The sequence below is a fragment of the Aulonocara sp. 'chitande type north' Nkhata Bay genome, linkage group LG15, assembly GCF_057382095.1.
Source record: "Aulonocara sp. 'chitande type north' Nkhata Bay isolate Kocher_YH1m ecotype deep benthic linkage group LG15, A_spYH_male_GT1.1, whole genome shotgun sequence".
Lineage (NCBI taxonomy): Eukaryota > Metazoa > Chordata > Actinopteri > Cichliformes > Cichlidae > Aulonocara > Aulonocara sp. 'chitande type north' Nkhata Bay.
Genome location: NC_141358.1, coordinates 6,240,581 through 6,258,728, shown reverse-complemented (window position 1 = coordinate 6,258,728; position 18,148 = coordinate 6,240,581). Strand labels below are relative to the sequence as shown.

General features: G+C 39.8%; 1 protein-coding gene across 4 annotated transcripts in view; it reads right to left on the bottom strand.

Moving 5' to 3' along the window:
* Positions 1-680: 680 nt before the first annotated feature.
* The window catches only part of vrtn (vertebrae development associated), a 30,904-nt gene continuing 13,436 nt past the window's right edge, over positions 681-18,148 (bottom strand). The window contains exons 1-3 of one of the 4 annotated variants that reach the window (XM_086264090.1): positions 9,644-10,064; positions 8,130-8,488; positions 681-3,864 (exon numbers count right to left, since the gene is read on the bottom strand). In XM_086264090.1, the coding sequence (XP_086120216.1) occupies positions 2,119-3,864; positions 8,130-8,441 (2,058 nt within the window). In that variant the 5' untranslated portion in view covers positions 8,442-8,488; positions 9,644-10,064 and the 3' untranslated portion in view covers positions 681-2,118. Of the gene's footprint in view, positions 3,865-8,129; positions 8,489-9,643; positions 10,065-18,148 lie in introns of those variants that run through there. The other 3 variants (XM_086264089.1, XM_086264092.1, XM_086264091.1) reach the window with 3 other exon arrangements.

Here is an 18,148-nt window from a genome sequence, read left to right as displayed (position 1 = left end):
CCCTTCCCCCCTTTCGCCCTCACACTTATGACCATTAACATGAGCACAATAGCTAAAACAGAGAGGAGGCGGCAAGCAGAAACCACAAAACCAGTCTCAAAGCTCATTGTTATTCTTTAGCCACTGGCTCGGTTTGACCTGCTCGTCTGCGGTTATATAAAGGGATTTTGTTCTTTATTTTTGCCTTGCTTATGTTTTGCACAGCATGGAATTTGTTAATATGAATATACTGCCTATGCCTCACTTCCTCTGGGTCATGACGCACTATGGAATGAACAATTTCACCTGTTAAGTGGTCCAATTCATTCTACCAGACAATCAAATCAGGATTCAGTTGATGGAGTACAAGATTAGATATGCTCAGAAAGGGGTTGTTGGTATCCATCCAAAAACTTGGAAGGATGACCAAGTTATTTAGAAAAAGTAGAGGTATTCAACTATTTCCCCAATCTTCCATATGTTTGCAGTAAACAAGGGGTGGTTTTAATGCTTTGCACCAGGTAACCCGTGTTCATGAGCTGACATAAAGCACTGCACTTCTTAGGTTCATATGCAGTTAAAAGAAGCAAAACCTGTGCTGAGAAGAAAAACAAAACATGCCAGCATTCTTAACTGTACACTTTTCAGACGTAACAAAAAACAAATGCTCAGGTCAAATTTAGACTAAATTTATTATGGGGAATCCATAGGGTGCACAATACAAAAGAGTAGCTTATGAAAAGAAATCTTCACAGATATTTTACTGATGTAGGTAGTTCTAAAATTGTGTGCACAACGGCACGTCTTCATACATTCAATTTTTAGCTTGTTTGGTTTTTTTTTCTTTTTTTTTTTTTTCACAAAATTAGATTCAGTTAAAAACAAAAAAAACAACAACAATAAAATAATAAAATACTCTGAAGTACATACTCAGAGTGTGTATCACATTCTCATTGCTATGGATGTCAGATACTGCCACAAATCACTGGTGTGCCAAAAATATGCACAAGATGTCAAGAGAAAAGTGTCACCCTAAATGGAAACCTCCTCCGATTTGGTCTGTTAAACATGATTTTTTAGCATACAGGAACCTTTTTAAGGTGGCCATTTAATCCAAGAATGTCAAGATCATTTCCTCTAAATCTAACCCAGTAGTTAAATGGAGTGGAAAAGGAGTCAAGGTCTTCTGGTTGACAAACCAGTGCTGATTTACACCACTGTAACTCCTGCCTCAAATGATGCATGGAGGCACGAGGTGAAAAGGACACCATGTGGATGTTTCTGCAGTATCACTGGCCTATTGATAACATGGCAGTAACTGACATGCTGGGAGATGGAACTAGATGGTGTAATGACTCAAGTAATACATCCAACAGTGTACTGGTACTATTAACTACTAAGTTCCTAAACAAAAGTCAAGCCAGCATGTCAAAATCTTAAGATCATTTAAAAACTACCTAAATTGTCAGCTCACCAATTCGCTCGCTAATTTGTAGTACAAAAAAATAAAAATAAAAATACACAACAACAACAACAACAACCTGAAAGGAAAATGCAACCCTGTTTTTTTATAACGAAAAGTAATCTTATCTGAAAACTAACACTGTTGTTTACATTCAAAGAAATAAAAAAATTTTAAATTTTTTTTTAAAAAATCATTAAATCCCCAGGCCAATTACAACGAAAAACTTACACTTAAGCATTAAGAATTAAAGAAAATAAAAAAGTTAAAGAAAAATAAGGACACCCGAATTATATAGTGGGGATGGGGATTAAAGGAGAATGTAGGAGATGCAGGTTCAAACAAAATGACACAAAACAAAAGCTTTGAACTGCCTTTTGCCTGGAGGGTAACATGCATGGTTTGAATGGACCCACAGCTCAGTTTCTTTTCACACATGTGCATGTGCAAATGTCCAGGAGGGAGGAATGACCTACTGGGGTGGTACTGGGGGGAGGAAAGGACAGAATGCATTTAAATGCTAAGCCCATGTATACAATCTTTTAGAACATTAGAACATAAGGCAACAATGTGTAGGTAGTTTGTTTAGAACAAAACGCTGCGGTATGAACGTGACATAGACTAGCAGAGCTTTCATTTTGCTCCTGAATGCCAATTTTTAAGTGGCACAAAAGCTTTTAAGCGTGAATTAGTGACACCCCGTGATGCAAGGCTCGCTTCCACATGTAGTAGGTCGAGCGAGGGGTGAACGGGAAGTAGGACCTGAATTCTTTAAATGTGGGGAAGGATTTCTCCTCAAAGCGCTGCTGTAGGAAGAGCTTGGCCTTTGCCTTAAAGTTGGCCAGAGTCACAACATCCATCGGAAACATCGACTCACCTACAGGTGCCTTTCTGTGAAGGATGTGGGTGGGGACAAAGGGGGGCATGGTGGGCCTTTCTAGAAATTTAGGGGTCTCAACAAATGGGGCTACATGCTGACTCTCCACCCTGCTTTCAGTGGTCTGGTTTTCTGTACCTGTGCTCTCCAGCGTCTTGAGGACATTGGCCTCTGTGTTCTGGGTGACCATTTTCTTTTTGTGGTTCTGGCTACTACGCCACAGCCAGTAGAGGCAAGTTGACATGGAGGGGAATTTCATCTTAAACTTTGCCAGGGACCATTTGGCCTTCTGGACGTGCAACTTTGCAGCTTCTCTGAGCTGTTTTTTGCTCATATATGCAAGCCTGTAGCTTCTGTGTTTTTGTCTGTAGATCCTCATCCTTGCCAAAACAGGCTGGCTGACATTGCGCAGCTCTGGTGACAGACTTTTGGGGCTTTGACTCTTGTCTGAGCTATCCTCACTGCTGCCAGTGCTGCCTTTGTACCCTCTGTTGAACAGCATGGCTTCTCTTCTCCAGTTGTAGTAGGTTGATCTTGAGATTCCTGGAAAATTTCTTTTAAAGATTCTGAAGGGCAAGGATGCGTTCATGGCAATGCAATTTTGCAGGCAGCGCTTAGCTTCCTGCATATGTGCAACATTGTGAGCACGTTCTGCATCCAGCTTGCCAAGGTTGAGGCCAAACATACCGGCAACGCTATCATTAGGATCCAGCTCATCCTGCTTTGCATCAGGTGATGACCAGGCTTCCTGCTCTGTGCTATCTCCTGAACTCGTCTCCCCAGTGGAAGAGGTGGTGGAGAATTTTCCTCCAGATTTCATGAGCTCATGCTTCCAGTTGTAATAAGATGACCTAGAGATCTCGGGGAAGAACTGTTTAAACAGGTGCAAAGGGATGAGCTTGCCTGATAAGTAGCAAGCTTGCAAGAAATGTTTAGCCTCATACCTGGCGGCTGACTTTTTGCAGTGTTCCTGCGTCTGCCTCTTCCAACGATAGAAGGTTCTCTTGGTGATGTTGTACTTGTCTTTCAGACTGGGATAAGAAAGCTGGGGGTCCTGAATTTGCTCGTCACTCTTAATGGCTGACACACTCTGTGTGTTGTTAGGGCTTTCAAATGTAAGGTCATTTGTGCGGACTAATGCCACAAAATGATTGGGTCTGAATGATGATTCGGACTGCAACTCACCAGACCACATAATGTGGATGGTTTGGGGCTCAAAGTCTTTGGGGCAGGTCCTCGGGCGTATGATTCTGTTATAATAGGGCCTGATTTTCAGATTGAACATGGGGTAGATTGAGTAGATGTTGAACTGAAGAACTGATGACAGGGCGTACACATGCCACATGTTAGCATAGGTGCCAGGGAAGCAGGAAGCTTTAACATCTGCATCAAAGATGGCCTCCAATACTGTTCCAGGCAGTTTTACCATGTCCTCAGACTCTTCAGCACACAGACTGAAGCGAACAGCCTGCAGCATCATTTTAGAATCTATCATCCCAGACAAGTAGTATCTCTTCCACAGCGCCATTTCCACTGTGGTTCGTACCTGTGAGGGACAACAACAGGGACAAAGAAAATTTTTGTTGTTGTGCTTCTGTTCACCAATTTTAAAATTCAAGTGTAGACTTTCAACTTTAATTCATGGGGCCATTTTGCATTAACTGCTGATGAATTGCAATTTTTATACGTAGTCCCCATTTTCACAGGCTCAAAACTATTTGGATAATGAACTGACAAGTACTTCGATGGCCATGTGAGTTTTTTTGCTTGTTATTTCATGACAAATGGCAGATATAATTTTGGAAGTATTTTTCATTTTGACTGTAATTTTAAATATGACACACAAAAGACATGTCAGTACAAGTGAGAGAGGCTAGTTTTGGGCTGAAGGAAAATAAAAGGAGTGACCAAATCAACAATCTGGTCTATTCTTTACAAGAATAAATGTACTGCTTGGCTCAGAAATACCAAAAGGCTTCTAAAGCCTGTATTATACACAGTTACGGACATTGTTAGCTGGCGACCCAGCAACCAACCAGTCATTCACGTTATACTTCTTTGAAGTCCTGGGTTCATGCATAGTTGGTAGACTGTTATGTAAATTCTCCACTGACGAGTCTGTGCAATCACAAAAAATAGGCAGGCACGCAGACATCCACATAGACCATTGCTCTAACTGTCTGATGACAAAATGAAAATGAATGTATGAATGAGAAGTATGATCCCCACCTAAAAGACCCTGCATGGCGTCAACTTGCTAACGGAGATTTGATTTGTTAATCCTGATATTAGAGAACTTCCCTTTTTTTGCATGAAGCAAGCCTTAAGGTTTGGTCACATATCTATGGGGCGCCGTTTGTAAAGTGAAATATGCTGAAATTAACGGCAACATTTTTCCACATTTAGCTCAAAACAAGTCATTTTTTACAACATTTAGTAAAATATTTGTAACTTTTCATATTTAAAACAGGATTTTAAATGTTAAATATTCAATCTAAATGTTAAATGTTAAATCTAAATGTTAAATGTTAAATGTAAATATTATATTTAAATCTAAATCTAAATGCTAAATGTTAATAATAATAATAATAATAATAATAATGGATTGGATTTATATAGCGCTTTTCAAGGCACCCAAAGCGCTTTACAATGCCACTATTCATTCACTCTCACATTCACACACTGGTGGAGGCAAGCTACGGTTGTAGCCACAGCTGCCCTGGGGCAGACTGACAGAAGCGAGGCTGCCATATCGTGCCATCGGCCTAAATGTTTAGGCTAACATGCAAATTTATTGCACGGATCAGCGGAAATACCAAAATAAAAGCTTTCCGAAAACCACCGGTGCAAAAGTGTGCCGGTAGTGGTCAGACACGTTCTCACTCCCAAAGCATAATAATTTTCGCTAGGTGACAAATTGTCAACATTTTATGCTTTCGGGTACCCAACACGTTCCTAAATTACGGCATCGGAAAAAGGAGAGCACATGAGAACCGTTTGGACTCAATCTACACGTTTGTTCATTTTCTAAAAATCGTTTTGGGAAACACTATTTTACGTCATTTAACTGCTAGTAAAGGTTAAGAATAAGGTTATAGTTAGGGATAAGGTTATGTTTAGGGCTGGAACGTCTATTATGGCGAGACCGTCATTCCACTGGAATTCAGCCATAACCCGGCACGGATCAATGACTGTATAAAAGTCATTTATACATTTATACAGTCATTGGCACGGACCATGAGAAAGCACGTCCGGCGATTTAGCTGAAAACATCGGAAGATCCGTTTCGTCGGCCATCCAAAGGTTCAGCAGTAGTGCACTCTTAGCAGCTGCAGTCTCCACTTCACAATCGCTGCAGCACATGTCCAGCAAAATCGCTGGACATGCTCGTAGGCAAGAAGTGAAGCAGCACATGGCGGGGAGAAGTGAGGAGGAGAACAGACACAATTTTGCACCGGAGGTTTTCGGGAAGCTTTTATTTTGGTATTTCCGGTGATTCGTACAATAAATTTGCATATTAGCCTAAACATTTAGGTTTAACATTTAACATTTAGATTTAATATTTAACATTTGATGAAAAGTTACAAATATTTTACTAAATGTTGTAAAAAATTACTCGAAAAAACATGTTTTTGTAAGGTTTTGAGCTAAATGTGGAAAAATGTTGCCGTTAATTTCAGCATGTTTCACTTTACAAACGGCGCCCCATACATATCCTGGTCACTCACTCTGAACCTTAACCGAAACCCCAAACTGCTTAGCTTATATCCTTTAAAAAAAAATGACAAGACATTTAAGGACCACTCGTTTCTTATGAAGCTTCTGATATGATCCATGCCACATGAACTCATCCTCAGTTTGGAATAAAAGCTATACTTCTTTAGAGTTCTCTCACTGCGTGGACATTAGGACTGCTAGCAGTCAATACCCTTACACTGAAGCACAAGAGACACTGATTAACAGTCATTCCTCCTGCTGCACAGATTAAATATTCTTTTCACAGTTGGCATCATATGATTGAGATGATTGAGAGCATTTCTGAGTGAGGATGATTGTGGTTCTTACTCCAGGATGTTTAAGAATTTAAGAAGTGGTCTTTTAAATACAGACTGCATTCACAGTCGATTTGTTCTGACAGCATCATATATTGAAATGATTTCACAATGAAAATTAGTTGCTAAATGCAGACGAGACTAAAGTTTGAGAGTACAAAAGATCTGAAAATGTTGTGCTGACATTGATGCAATGCTGACACCTTTGCAGGTGCAAGTGGAAAACATGATTAGTGGGGGGGGGGGGGAATGCCATTTGCAATTTTTTAAAAAAAAAAAAAGATCAGTAAAATTGTAGGTTTTTATCTTCAAACTTTTTTGAGATACCCATGCTCATTGCTTCATATTTCAATCTGAAAAGAAAGAGGCCTGAGAGTAGGTGGACAGGTCTTTTAAAAAATATATCTAGAAATGTAGTTGACATATCATTGTATATGTCAAATTTTTAAATACAAAATTTCTGGCAAATTGGAGGTTGTTTTAACAGAGATGTTCTAAAAACATGATGATTTGAGATGGAATAACCTGATCCCTATTCGCTAATAATGTTGATGATTTTAAATCATGCATTCAATATATGACTGAAGTGCACAATTTCAAGTGGTTTTATAAGAAAAATTGGAGGACATTTCTAGGAATTACAGCCATTTTAATATATATAGTCCCCCATTTTTAAAGGCTCAAAATTGATTGGACACTTGACTGACAAGCAGTTCCATGGCCAGGTAATGTCTTTTTAATTGTTATTTCAATTGAGGGGACATAATAACTGAAAATTGATTCAAAGTGTTAAATTACATTTTACAGATTTTCACTCTAATTTTAAATTCGACATCCAAAGACATGTCAGGGCAAGTGAACAAGCACACCAGTCAGCTCTGCAACACACACACAAAAAAAATATCCCAAAGATCACAGAAGGCAACTAAAAGTACAAAATGAGAGAATTATTTGAGTGTTAAGAAAAACCAGGTTGAGCATTTCTAATGAAATCAAGAACACTCTTAAGGAGCTTGCCACATCATTTTAAAAGTATATAAAAGAGATACATTAATGTCAATATGAAAGGTTTACAGTGAGGTGCAAAGCACTGGTTACACTGAAGAACAAAGGGGCCATATTAGACTAAAACAATCTATCAAACCCTGCACCTAGTTGAGATGAACGTGTATCAATATGATGGGAAAAAAAAAACAACCTCCCATTATATGTCAGACACAGTGGCAGCGTTATGGCCTGGGAGTGTACAGCTGCTAGTGTAACAGAGTCCCTACAGGATCACCTCTGAAGTGAAGCTGATCAGAGTGCTTCAAAGTGCAAAAAAATGATGACCCCCCCAAAAAATTCCAAAAGTAACACAAAAGTGTATCAAGGAAAGGAAGAAATTAGATATTTTTCCACCGGTCAAGTCAGTCACCAGGTCACAGAACATGTGTTTCAGTGATGGAAGATAAAACAAAAGACAGATAAACCCACAAAAAAGGCCTAGCAGCACATCTCAAGGGAGGAACTCCAGCACTTGGTGGTCCATGTGTTCTAGACTTCAGGAAGTCACAGCAAATTATTTTTATCCAGTGATTAAAGACAATCCTTATATTTAACATTACATAGCTTTGCTAATTAAATTAAATGAATGAAATGAGGCTGTGTATAGAAATGACTGTAGTTCTTAAATGTTTTCCCTTCCACAAAAACCAGGGGTAACCTTTTTGAACCAAGGCAGTAGATTTAGACCATTAGCGCACACGATCCTGCTTACCTGTAGCTCCAAGCTCAGTCCAGTGTTGCCCACTAACAGCAAGCTGATTGCATCAAACAGTAAGTTGCCTTCTCCATCACAGTTTAGAGGCAGGAGGCCCCTGGGTGCATCAGCTGGGTACAAACCATGAGCGGCATCGTCAACTCCTGCCCACTCAGGGAAATCCTGACAGGTGGTCTTGGGCAGCTGAAAGGCAGCGAGGACTTGCTCCACCTTCTGGGCCACTTTGGTCACTGCATCTAGGCCAGGGCTCTCTGTGGCCTCCTGGAGCTCTCCCAGAGCAGACAGCATGACCTCGTCCCTCTGAACCATACCTGTGGATCACACCAGAGATGCAAGGAAGGAGGAGGAGATAAGACCTAAAGGAAGAACAGTGGGGGGAGAGAACAATTCCAGATCCCAGGAAAACTGAAGATTATTTGAGATTTAATTATTTAAACTGTTAAATAAAATATGACCGGTAAATCTTATCCCAATGCCTTTATCACAAGTAAACTACATTACTGAGATTACTGTGGCTGAAACATGTAAAAGCAACAACTACAACAACTTTAATCCTGAATTACCAAATGCTGTTAGTAGCAAATAACTCCACACCACCTCCTCCTTAATTAAGGAAAGGCTAACCTGGAAATTAAAGCATGTCTCTACTACTCATCTGAGCGAGTGTTATTTAAATGTAAAATTATTGTGTTTTCAGCAGAAGCGCAGCGTATTCACGTGATAAAATGTTGATTATCAATTATAAAATTAAAGCGAGCCCAAAACATTGCTAGAAGCTCTCACCTGCAGCTAACAGGCCTGACCCCTCCTACACTGAAGCGAGGGGGTCAGCACAGGTACGATACAGTTACATTACAAACACTAAAATCTCCTAATGCGTCAAAGCTAAACCAAAATAAAACTGGATTAAACTAAGCAGGTCCTATGCATCTGTGAAATAACACCTTTTAATTATTGAAAGTTTCATAAAACGTTATGTTTAAAATTTAGATATAGTCCCGTTAATTGAAAGAAGAACAACAAAAAAAAAAACCACTTTGTTTTAACTCAAATGAGTGCATCACACTTCCGTAAATTTACAGGTCGCCTAATAAAAATGCAATCAACAAAAAGTCTGTAAAATTGGCCTGGGTCATAGTGGCCCGTGATGAATATTATTTTTGTTTTTATTAAAATAGAGAAATTGTTAGCTACATTATTTAAAGGACAAAAAGAAAGAAAGAAAAGAAATCTGAACAATTTCAAAGTCATTACCTAGTATATGGCTCAATTTGCGCTGCGTCGTGGCCTGTTTGTTTTTGGGGGTTTTATTTACCCGTGTTTTTGTTTTCTACCAACGCTTATTGATTACTTAAAAAAAAAAAAAAACACATACCACTGACGCCTTCTTAGTCACCAAAAAAAAACCCAAACCCCCCCCCCCCCCCAAAAAAAAAAAACCCTGAACGAACGCCGAACAGTAACTCCACATCACAACCCAAAACAATGATGGAAGCCATTATCTTTCTTACCTGAGCGCCTAGTGACCTAAGATGAGTATCAATGAAAACCACGTACTCTTACTGGTATCTTACTGGAGGGTTTCACAGATCATAGATTGCTTTCACGCTGCGAGTGTTTTAGTCCATTGCGTCCGTTTAACCTCTGGGAGTCCTGTTCTCCGGTGTGCAGTTGAGATGTGGACATCGATTAACGACACCTCCCTTCAGGAAACAGTCCACGGACGACCCTGGACGCCTCTCGCCGTCCCTCCCCGCGAAACACCTCCTCCTTTTCTCGTCTTCCCCGCCTGCTCCTCCTTACGTCGTGCCAGGGTCAATTTCAAAGTGAAGTGTTAACAGGAGCAAATGTGTTAGGGGCCATAAGAAGAAGGTACTTGTAGTTTTTTTTTCCTCAACGCGTTTTGGCTTGTTTTTGTTCACACTGAAAAGTTCATTTTCAAGGTTATTTGTCAAGTGCTTTCGGGTTAAGAGAGCAGCAGGGCCCCATTTTTGCTTCATTAACTGACCAACCTTACGTTTATGCTGCATAAAAATACACGTTGTCAGTTTATTTTTTTATTATATTTTTTTCCACTCAGAAGACTACAAATCAGTTTTAGGTTGTCCAGGGTAGACAGTAGTGTAAGTGCTACTTAGTTATTGAAGTGGATATGTGTAGACAGGGTGTTGACATGAGAGGAGAAAAAGGCTCCAGAAGCCCAGGTCAACTTGTTTCTATACTGTATCACTTCTAACACCTCCTCTCCTGCCTTTTGCAGGATTTCAGGGATCAAGGCCTTTTGTTCCACACACACAGAGACCCCCCCCCCCCCCCCCCCCACACACACACACACACACACACACACAATCCCAGTGACTCTACCCTAACCCCCCACAGCTGGAGGACACCCTCTCTGGAGGACTTTTTTTTAAACCTCCAAAACTCCCCCATTGCATCCACACACCAGGGGACAAGAGCATTTGTCCCCTGGTGTGTGGATGCACACACCAGGGGACACACCAAAGATCTGTGCACTCCAAGTTCTGAGCAGACTCACTGGTGCCTGAGTTCACCGGGGTTCAAGGCTTTGGTCTGAAGCTTATCAGCTAATTGGTCAATGTGTGAATGTGGTTGCTTGTGTGGGGGGTTTACAGTAGAATGGGTACATTTTACACTTTGGTTTGTATAGTTAACACTGCAAATAATGCATACAAACACCCACTTGTTAAAAAGTGCAGCTCTAGGTGTGTGGACAATTTCTTTTCCTTTAGATTTGCATCCATTGTCTTAGTTTAAAGTCTAAAAACATGTGGACATCCACAGAAAGGGTTCACTAAAATGTAGATTTTGAAAGATGATCACTATGGTGATGCAGAAATCACAAAGTGAAACAGGCAAAGAAGCTTTTAAATACGCCGCCATATTTATTTATTTTTTTGGCCTGAATAATCTATAGAAGGAACTGAAACTGTCAGATCTGGATACTACAAGGAAGTTTACCCATATGGAAAAGAAATAGTAAAAACTTATAAAAGACTTGCATAAGATGTGGGCTACTTCATATAGTGAATCATATCAGGCTTATATGATTTACTCATGAAAGTGGCCACTTTCTCATTACTTTTATATATTGTTTTAGTAAGTATCCAAAACATACACGTTTCATTTATATAATTTTTCAAGGGATCTTACATCTGTTTTCACTCTTGTATGCTATCATACAAGTTTCACACAAGACAGATACAAACTTTGTAAGATTTATATATACCTTTTCCATATGGGTAGGTTGGTTTCAAAAGCTTGAGAACATAGTTCTTTTGGCCAATAAAGCTACTCTGACATTCATTTGAAACTGAATCTTGTTTTTCCATAAGATTGCATATGAGTTGGATTTTGTCTTCCCTAGGTTGTACAGTGTGGCAGTGCCATTTTGGCAAGGTCCATCTGGAAATGGTGATTTTTGATCTCAGGAAGGCTCCACTTGGATGAATAGAGTGTGAGAGACCACACACCACACACATCATTACAAATTTGACTGAAAAGTACATTTTATGTAGTTCTAGTTCAGTAACATTTTAAAACATCTTCATGTCTGCTCTTAAATTTCATCTGTACTTTAGTGGCTTTCAGGCAATTGGCAGAAAAGGTACTCTATCCATCTTCACTTCTTGCATTCATTGCATGTTTGACATTAAAATAATCGTACGTCTTCAGAATCTGATAAAGATATTTGCTTCTACTTAACATTGTATGGAATAAGTGCCTTTAGCCAATTCCAGTGAGGCTCCTCATGTGTATTCATGCCACCTTTCTTGTCAGTGTTTGTCTTTACCATCTCCTCAACCCCCGCAGACTCCTGGCTTTAGCCTTAGGTGTGTAGATTAGTTGTGCTGCGTTGCACTGTGAACACAGTAGTGGGCTGGCTGCAAGTATTTAAAATGTAAATAGGGCAGCACCAGGACCGGCTCCAGGAATTTCTTACCTGCTGTGGATGCATGTCTGTGTGTAAGTGCGAGAAAGAAGGGACAGAGCTTTAGATTGCATCTAACATTGCACTCTATACAAATTTAATTAACATTCATGGCACAAATTGCTGAATGGTCAGTTTCTTGTACTCCATCACTTGCATGAACATGCGACTCTGCTAAACGATTCAGTTAGACTTGTTGTGCTTGTTGTGCTTTTTATGTGTTATCAATCCAGTGTTTTGTTTGTGTACATGTGCTTCAGTTTCTTCCCAGTTACTCCACCTGGTTTGCAGAGCAATTAATTCAATTTAACAAGTACTACAATTTGCATAGGAGTGGCCAAACATGGAACTGATTTGCCTAAATCTAAATATTTTAAAATATCTAAAAAATTCAGTTTTCAGTGTTTTTGAACTTGAGATTGTACAGCCAGATAATTCTGGAACTTAACATATAAAGCATACAGTGATTAACAAGTTATTTGACCACCACAAAATGTATCGTTTACATGTTGGAACAGCTCAGTACTGTGTTTTATGTGTTATGCTTCTGTAATGGTTAATCCACCAATATGCCCAGGCTCTTTAACCAAATTGTTGTTCTTATTGTTAAAATATAATTACTGTTGCTATCAATGAATTTTTTAAAAAAATATTGTTTAAAAAGCACATTATTATCTTTGATTAAGTTTTTTACTTGCATTCCTAAACATAAAAATTAGTTTTAGAGGTTGAATGTGTTGAATGTGCTGGTTTAAAAACATCTACTTACATCTCTTCAACTTTCTTCTTTTTCTTATCTCACTTCTTGCCTCATTTTCTTATCACTGATCCTACTGCCCAGCTGAAAGTTGCAAAAATTTCTTATTCCGGGTGTCTTTCTTTTGTTGCACTACCTAAATACCCTTGCCATTGTTTAACATTAACATGTGTATTTCCTATGCTGACTGACCTGTTTGGAGCTTGTCTACTGTCCCATTTCAAGGGATTCTTGTGTGGTAGTACACAGTAGTTGATATATTAAATCTTGGTGATTTCTCACTGCTCATCATTTAAGAGCTCAGCCCCTACAAATGAACTCAGTGGATTTTTTACTAGCTTTTCTTTTCTTTTCTAATAATCACCCAAGGGTTTTTATAACATCCAGACTTGCTCCAGACTGGCTGTTATAATACTGTAGGACAAAGTTAAATTTGATTTGTTCTGCTAGCTGCGTCCTTTTTTAACTGATACTTTTTTCAACAAACCTACCTTTTTGCTGGATAGCTTTCTTTACCTGACCGTTTGTTGTTCCCTACGGAGCCACAGTGGCATTTCTAATGCCTCAAGCATATACTGGTGTTGTTTTCATTGCCCCTAAGCAAATCCTCAGAGACAAGCCTGAATAATATTCAGGTGTGACGATGCCGACTTGGCTGCTGAACCATACCCCACACATTGATTTCCTTTTTGCCCAGACAATCTATGCATGCACATATATTTTAATATTGCAGTATCAGCTTCTCGTTCTTGCCCCACCACATAACCCATGACATTACTGCCGTTCTAACTGTATTACTCATCTGCAGTGCATGCCGACTTTTATTAGTGATTTTTTTTTCACATTTAGAATCTAATTCAGTTCCCCATGTTTCCACTTTCCACCAATTTGTCCACTTTCCTATCATTTTTTAAAAAATGATATCTTCAGTATATTATTCCATTATATAAAGTATTAACCTCATTCAGTGCAGTTTGATCATCAAACTCTTATTTCTCACCACTGCACACGGTTTCCACATCAGATAACACTGTAGCTGCTGCCTGTTAATTAACCTGGGCAGAAGAGGTGGTCCAGGGTGGAGCCTGCTTTGAAGAAGAGGCCCAAGAAAAGAACTAAAGCATGAGACTTGACAAACAGCATTTGGGGGTGGGGAGGTCTTTTTGTAATGAATTCTAGTCATTGTCTGTAGTTTTCCCCTTTTTGCTTGTAGACCAGTGCATTTCCTATATGCTGTTTTTGTTAAGTCAGTTAGACATGGGTAGGCAGAAAATCTCTTTGTCCAGAGGAAACCAAAATTTGCAATTGCCACTGTCACTTCCTATACTGCGAACCAGGTGTCATCACCAAATCTCTCAAGTTAATAGCGACCATCCATGTCAGAGTATGACTCTGACCTAAAGCACAATTATCATCCATCTGAACCATGTTTGTAATCTTATCATCTGTGTATTTTAGATTTAAACACACTTTTGCACCTTAAATTTTAAACCTTAAATTACATTTACATGTTTAGGAAATACACAGAAGAAAAATCACTGGATTAAAACTTCAATCTCAAAAGGAAGCAGATCTTTTTTAATATATCAAACACATCAATGCTGAGAATATAGTGATATATAAAGGGAGTGCAAAATTATTAGGCAAGTTGTATTTTTGAGGAATAATTTTATTATTGAACAACAACGATGTTCTCAATGAACCCAAAAAACTCATTAATATCAAAGCTGAATGTTTTTGGAAGTAGTTTTTAGTTTGTTTTTAGTTTTAGCTATTTTAGGGGGATATCTGTGTGTGCAGGTGACTATTACTGTGCACAATTATTAGGCAACTTAACCATAACACAAATATATACCCATTTCAATTATTTATTTTTACCAGTGAAACCAATATAACATCTCCACATTCACAAATATACATTTCTGACATTCAAAAACAAAACAAAAACAAATCAGCGACCAATATAGCCACCTTTCTTTGCAAGGACACTCAAAAGCCTGCCATCCATGGATTCTGTCAGTGTTTTGATCTGTTCACCATCAACATTGCGTGCAGCAGCAACCACAGCCTCCCAGACACTGTTCAGAGAGGTGTACTGTTTTCCCTCCTTATAAATCTCACATTTGATGATGGACCACAGGTTCTCAATGGGGTTCAGATCAGGTGAACAAGGAGGCCATGTCATTAGTTTTTCTTCTTTTATACCCTTTCTTGCCAGCCACGCCGTGGAGTACTCGGACGCGTGTGATGGAGCATTGTCCTGCATGAAAATCATGTTTTTCTTGAAGGATGCAGACTTCTTCCTGTACCACTGCTTGAAGAAGGTGTCTTCCAGAAACTGGCAGTAGGACTGGGAGTTGAGCTTGACTCCATCCTCAACCCGAAAAGGCCCCACAAGCTCATCTTTGATGATACCAGCCCAAACCAGTACTCCACCTCCACCTTGCTGGCGTCTGAGTCGGACTGGAGCTCTCTGCCCTTTACCAATCCAGCCACGGGCCCATCCATCTGACCCATCAAGACTCACTCTCATTTCATCAGTCCATAAAACCTTAGAAAAACCAGTCTTGAGATATTTCTTGGCCCAGTCTTGACGTTTCAGCTTGTGTTTCTTGTTCAGTGGTGGTCGTCTTTCAGCATTTCTTACCTTGGCCATGTCTCTGAGTATTGCACACCTTGTGCTTTTGGGCACTCCAGTGATGTTGCAGCTCTGAAATATGGCCAAACTGGTGGCAAGTGGCATCTTGGCAGCTGCACGCTTGACTTTTCTCAGTTCATGGGCAGTTATTTTGCGCCTTGGTTTTTCCACACGCTTCTTGCGACCCTGTTGACTATTTTGAATGAAGCGCTTGATTGTTCAATGATCACGCTTCAGAAGCTTTGCAATTTTGAGACTGCTGCATCCCTCTGCAAGATATCTCACTATTTTTGACTTTTCTGAGCCTGTCAAGTCCTTCTTTTGACCCATTTTGCCAAAGGAAAGGACGTTGCCTAATAATTATCCACACCTGATATAGGGTGTTGATGTCATTAGACCACACCCCTTCTCATTACAGAGATGCACATCACCTAATATGCTTAATTGGTTGTAGGCTTTCGAGTCTATACAGCTTGGAGTAAGACAACATGCATGAAGAGGATGATGTGGACAAAATACTCATTTGCCTAATAATTCTGCACTCCCTGTAGTGATATTAAACACATGGCAAAGGTTTTCTTTTGTTTTGTACAGCATGCTTTTTGTGTTTGACACAGGTGTATTGTGTGGATTCGCACTCTTGAACCCACAGTGTGTCTTAGACTGCAGAGAGATTATTGTCTGCATGCATCACATCATCTACATTCATCACCTAAACAAATAGACAAATAGACATATTTATTCACTTTAAAAGCAGGTTAGCAGTTTACGTTCTTTGAAGACCTACATTGATGGAAGTAATTGCGTTAGATGGGTCATTAAGTAACTGAATTCCTACAAAAATAAATAAATAAAAAACACATGCATTCATATTATTGATATGATTGCATGTATTGTGTCCTTTGAGGTCTGAAAATAGAGATTAGGTACTTTTTAAATGTTGAAATAATGTTCTGCAATGATGAGACATGTTCTTTAACACCACATCTAATCTTAAAGAATAAGAGTTAGAAAATAAGCAATGCTGATATAGTGTCTTGGTCTATTTCAGCTTTACTAGGTTTTATCATCACTATTATAATCGGACCACTTCTAACTAGCTCTCTTTAATTGGGTCTCTTTAAGCGAAGTATGAAAAATAATTTAAACAGATTTCTGCCAAAAAATAAATAAATAAAAGTGAAATACACTGGTTGTCTTTTGCTGTACTTGGGATGATGCTCACAGGTGTCTGAGCTGGTAAAAGCAATGTTTACAATGCCCAAATGGTGGTTTTAGAAAAAAACAACAACTTCAAAATAATATATAGATCTTGCTGGATTATCTGAAATATGTAAATGAGGATTATAAATTCACCTATGCAAAACAAACCTTTTTTTTTATTGTATATGAATAAGAATAAATCTGTACTTAGAGGTTCAGGTTCTTGATCCACGATGAAGCCTCTTTCTCTCCCTTTCAGTGCTACAAAACATTTGTTATTATCTTTTCTTTTACTTTCAGTATGTCAGAGTCTACTGCAGGGTTAACAGTTAAACAAACCTGACACCCTGACCCACAGCTCCACTGACATTTTGGCTTGCTCATCCACAATCATCCAGCACCTGAATTTCTTGTTTTGGGGACTTTGAAGAGTGACAGTCAGAGTTATATCACAAGCAGTCTGCTGCTTAATCTGATACTGAGCGTCCTCTTGTATTTGAGCACCAGTTTCATGCACCCACGTCTGAATGATCAGCTTTTGTTGCTGTTTATATCAATGTTTTTGCTTTGGGTAGGTGAACAGAATATTCTGTAGTGACAATGTTTCATCGGGCATGAGGTTATGAGAGAAACAAGAAAATGTGTTAATTGCATAGATTCGTTACTCAGGGCTTTCTTGTTATTATCCTACAAAAAGGCTTTCATGTTGCTAGTGGATTGGATTAACGGAGATGTTCGCGCGGCACGGAACACCGCCTTTGCCTCCGCGAACACATCGGACTACAAACACGCACATTACCAACTCCGGAAGACGATCAAAGCAGCCAAACGTGAGTACAGGGACAGGGTGGAGCAACAGTTTGACAACCCTCGGAGTATGTGGCAGGGACTAAACACGATCACAGACTTTAGAGGGAAAACCAGCACACCGCAGACCACGGCCTCTCTGTGTGAGGATCTAAACGTATTCTACGCTAGATTCGACACAGCGAACACCATGAGACCGGACAGTGTGCGCACCGCGGATGACGTCAGTGCGCACACTGTGTCTGAGGAGGATGTGCGGAAGTGCTTCAGGAAGGTGAACGCACGCAAAGCTACTGGTCCGGACGGGATTCCCGGCCGCGTCCTCAGGTCATGCGCGGCTCAGCTGGCTGGAGTGTTCACGCACATCTTCAACCTTTCCCTCTCTCTGTCTGTAGTCCCAGCCTGCTTCAAAATGGCCACCATCGTCCCTGTACCCAAATCCTCCACCATCTCCTCATTGAACGACTGGCGACCTGTAGCCCTGACCCCCATCGTAAGCAAATGCTTCGAGAAGCTGGTCAGGGACTTCATCTGCTCTGCACTACCCGACTCACTGGACCCTCTACAGTTTGCATACCGCCACAACAGGTCCACTGATGATGCCATAGCCCTGACACTACACACTGCCCTGTCACACCTGGAGAAGAGAGACACGTATG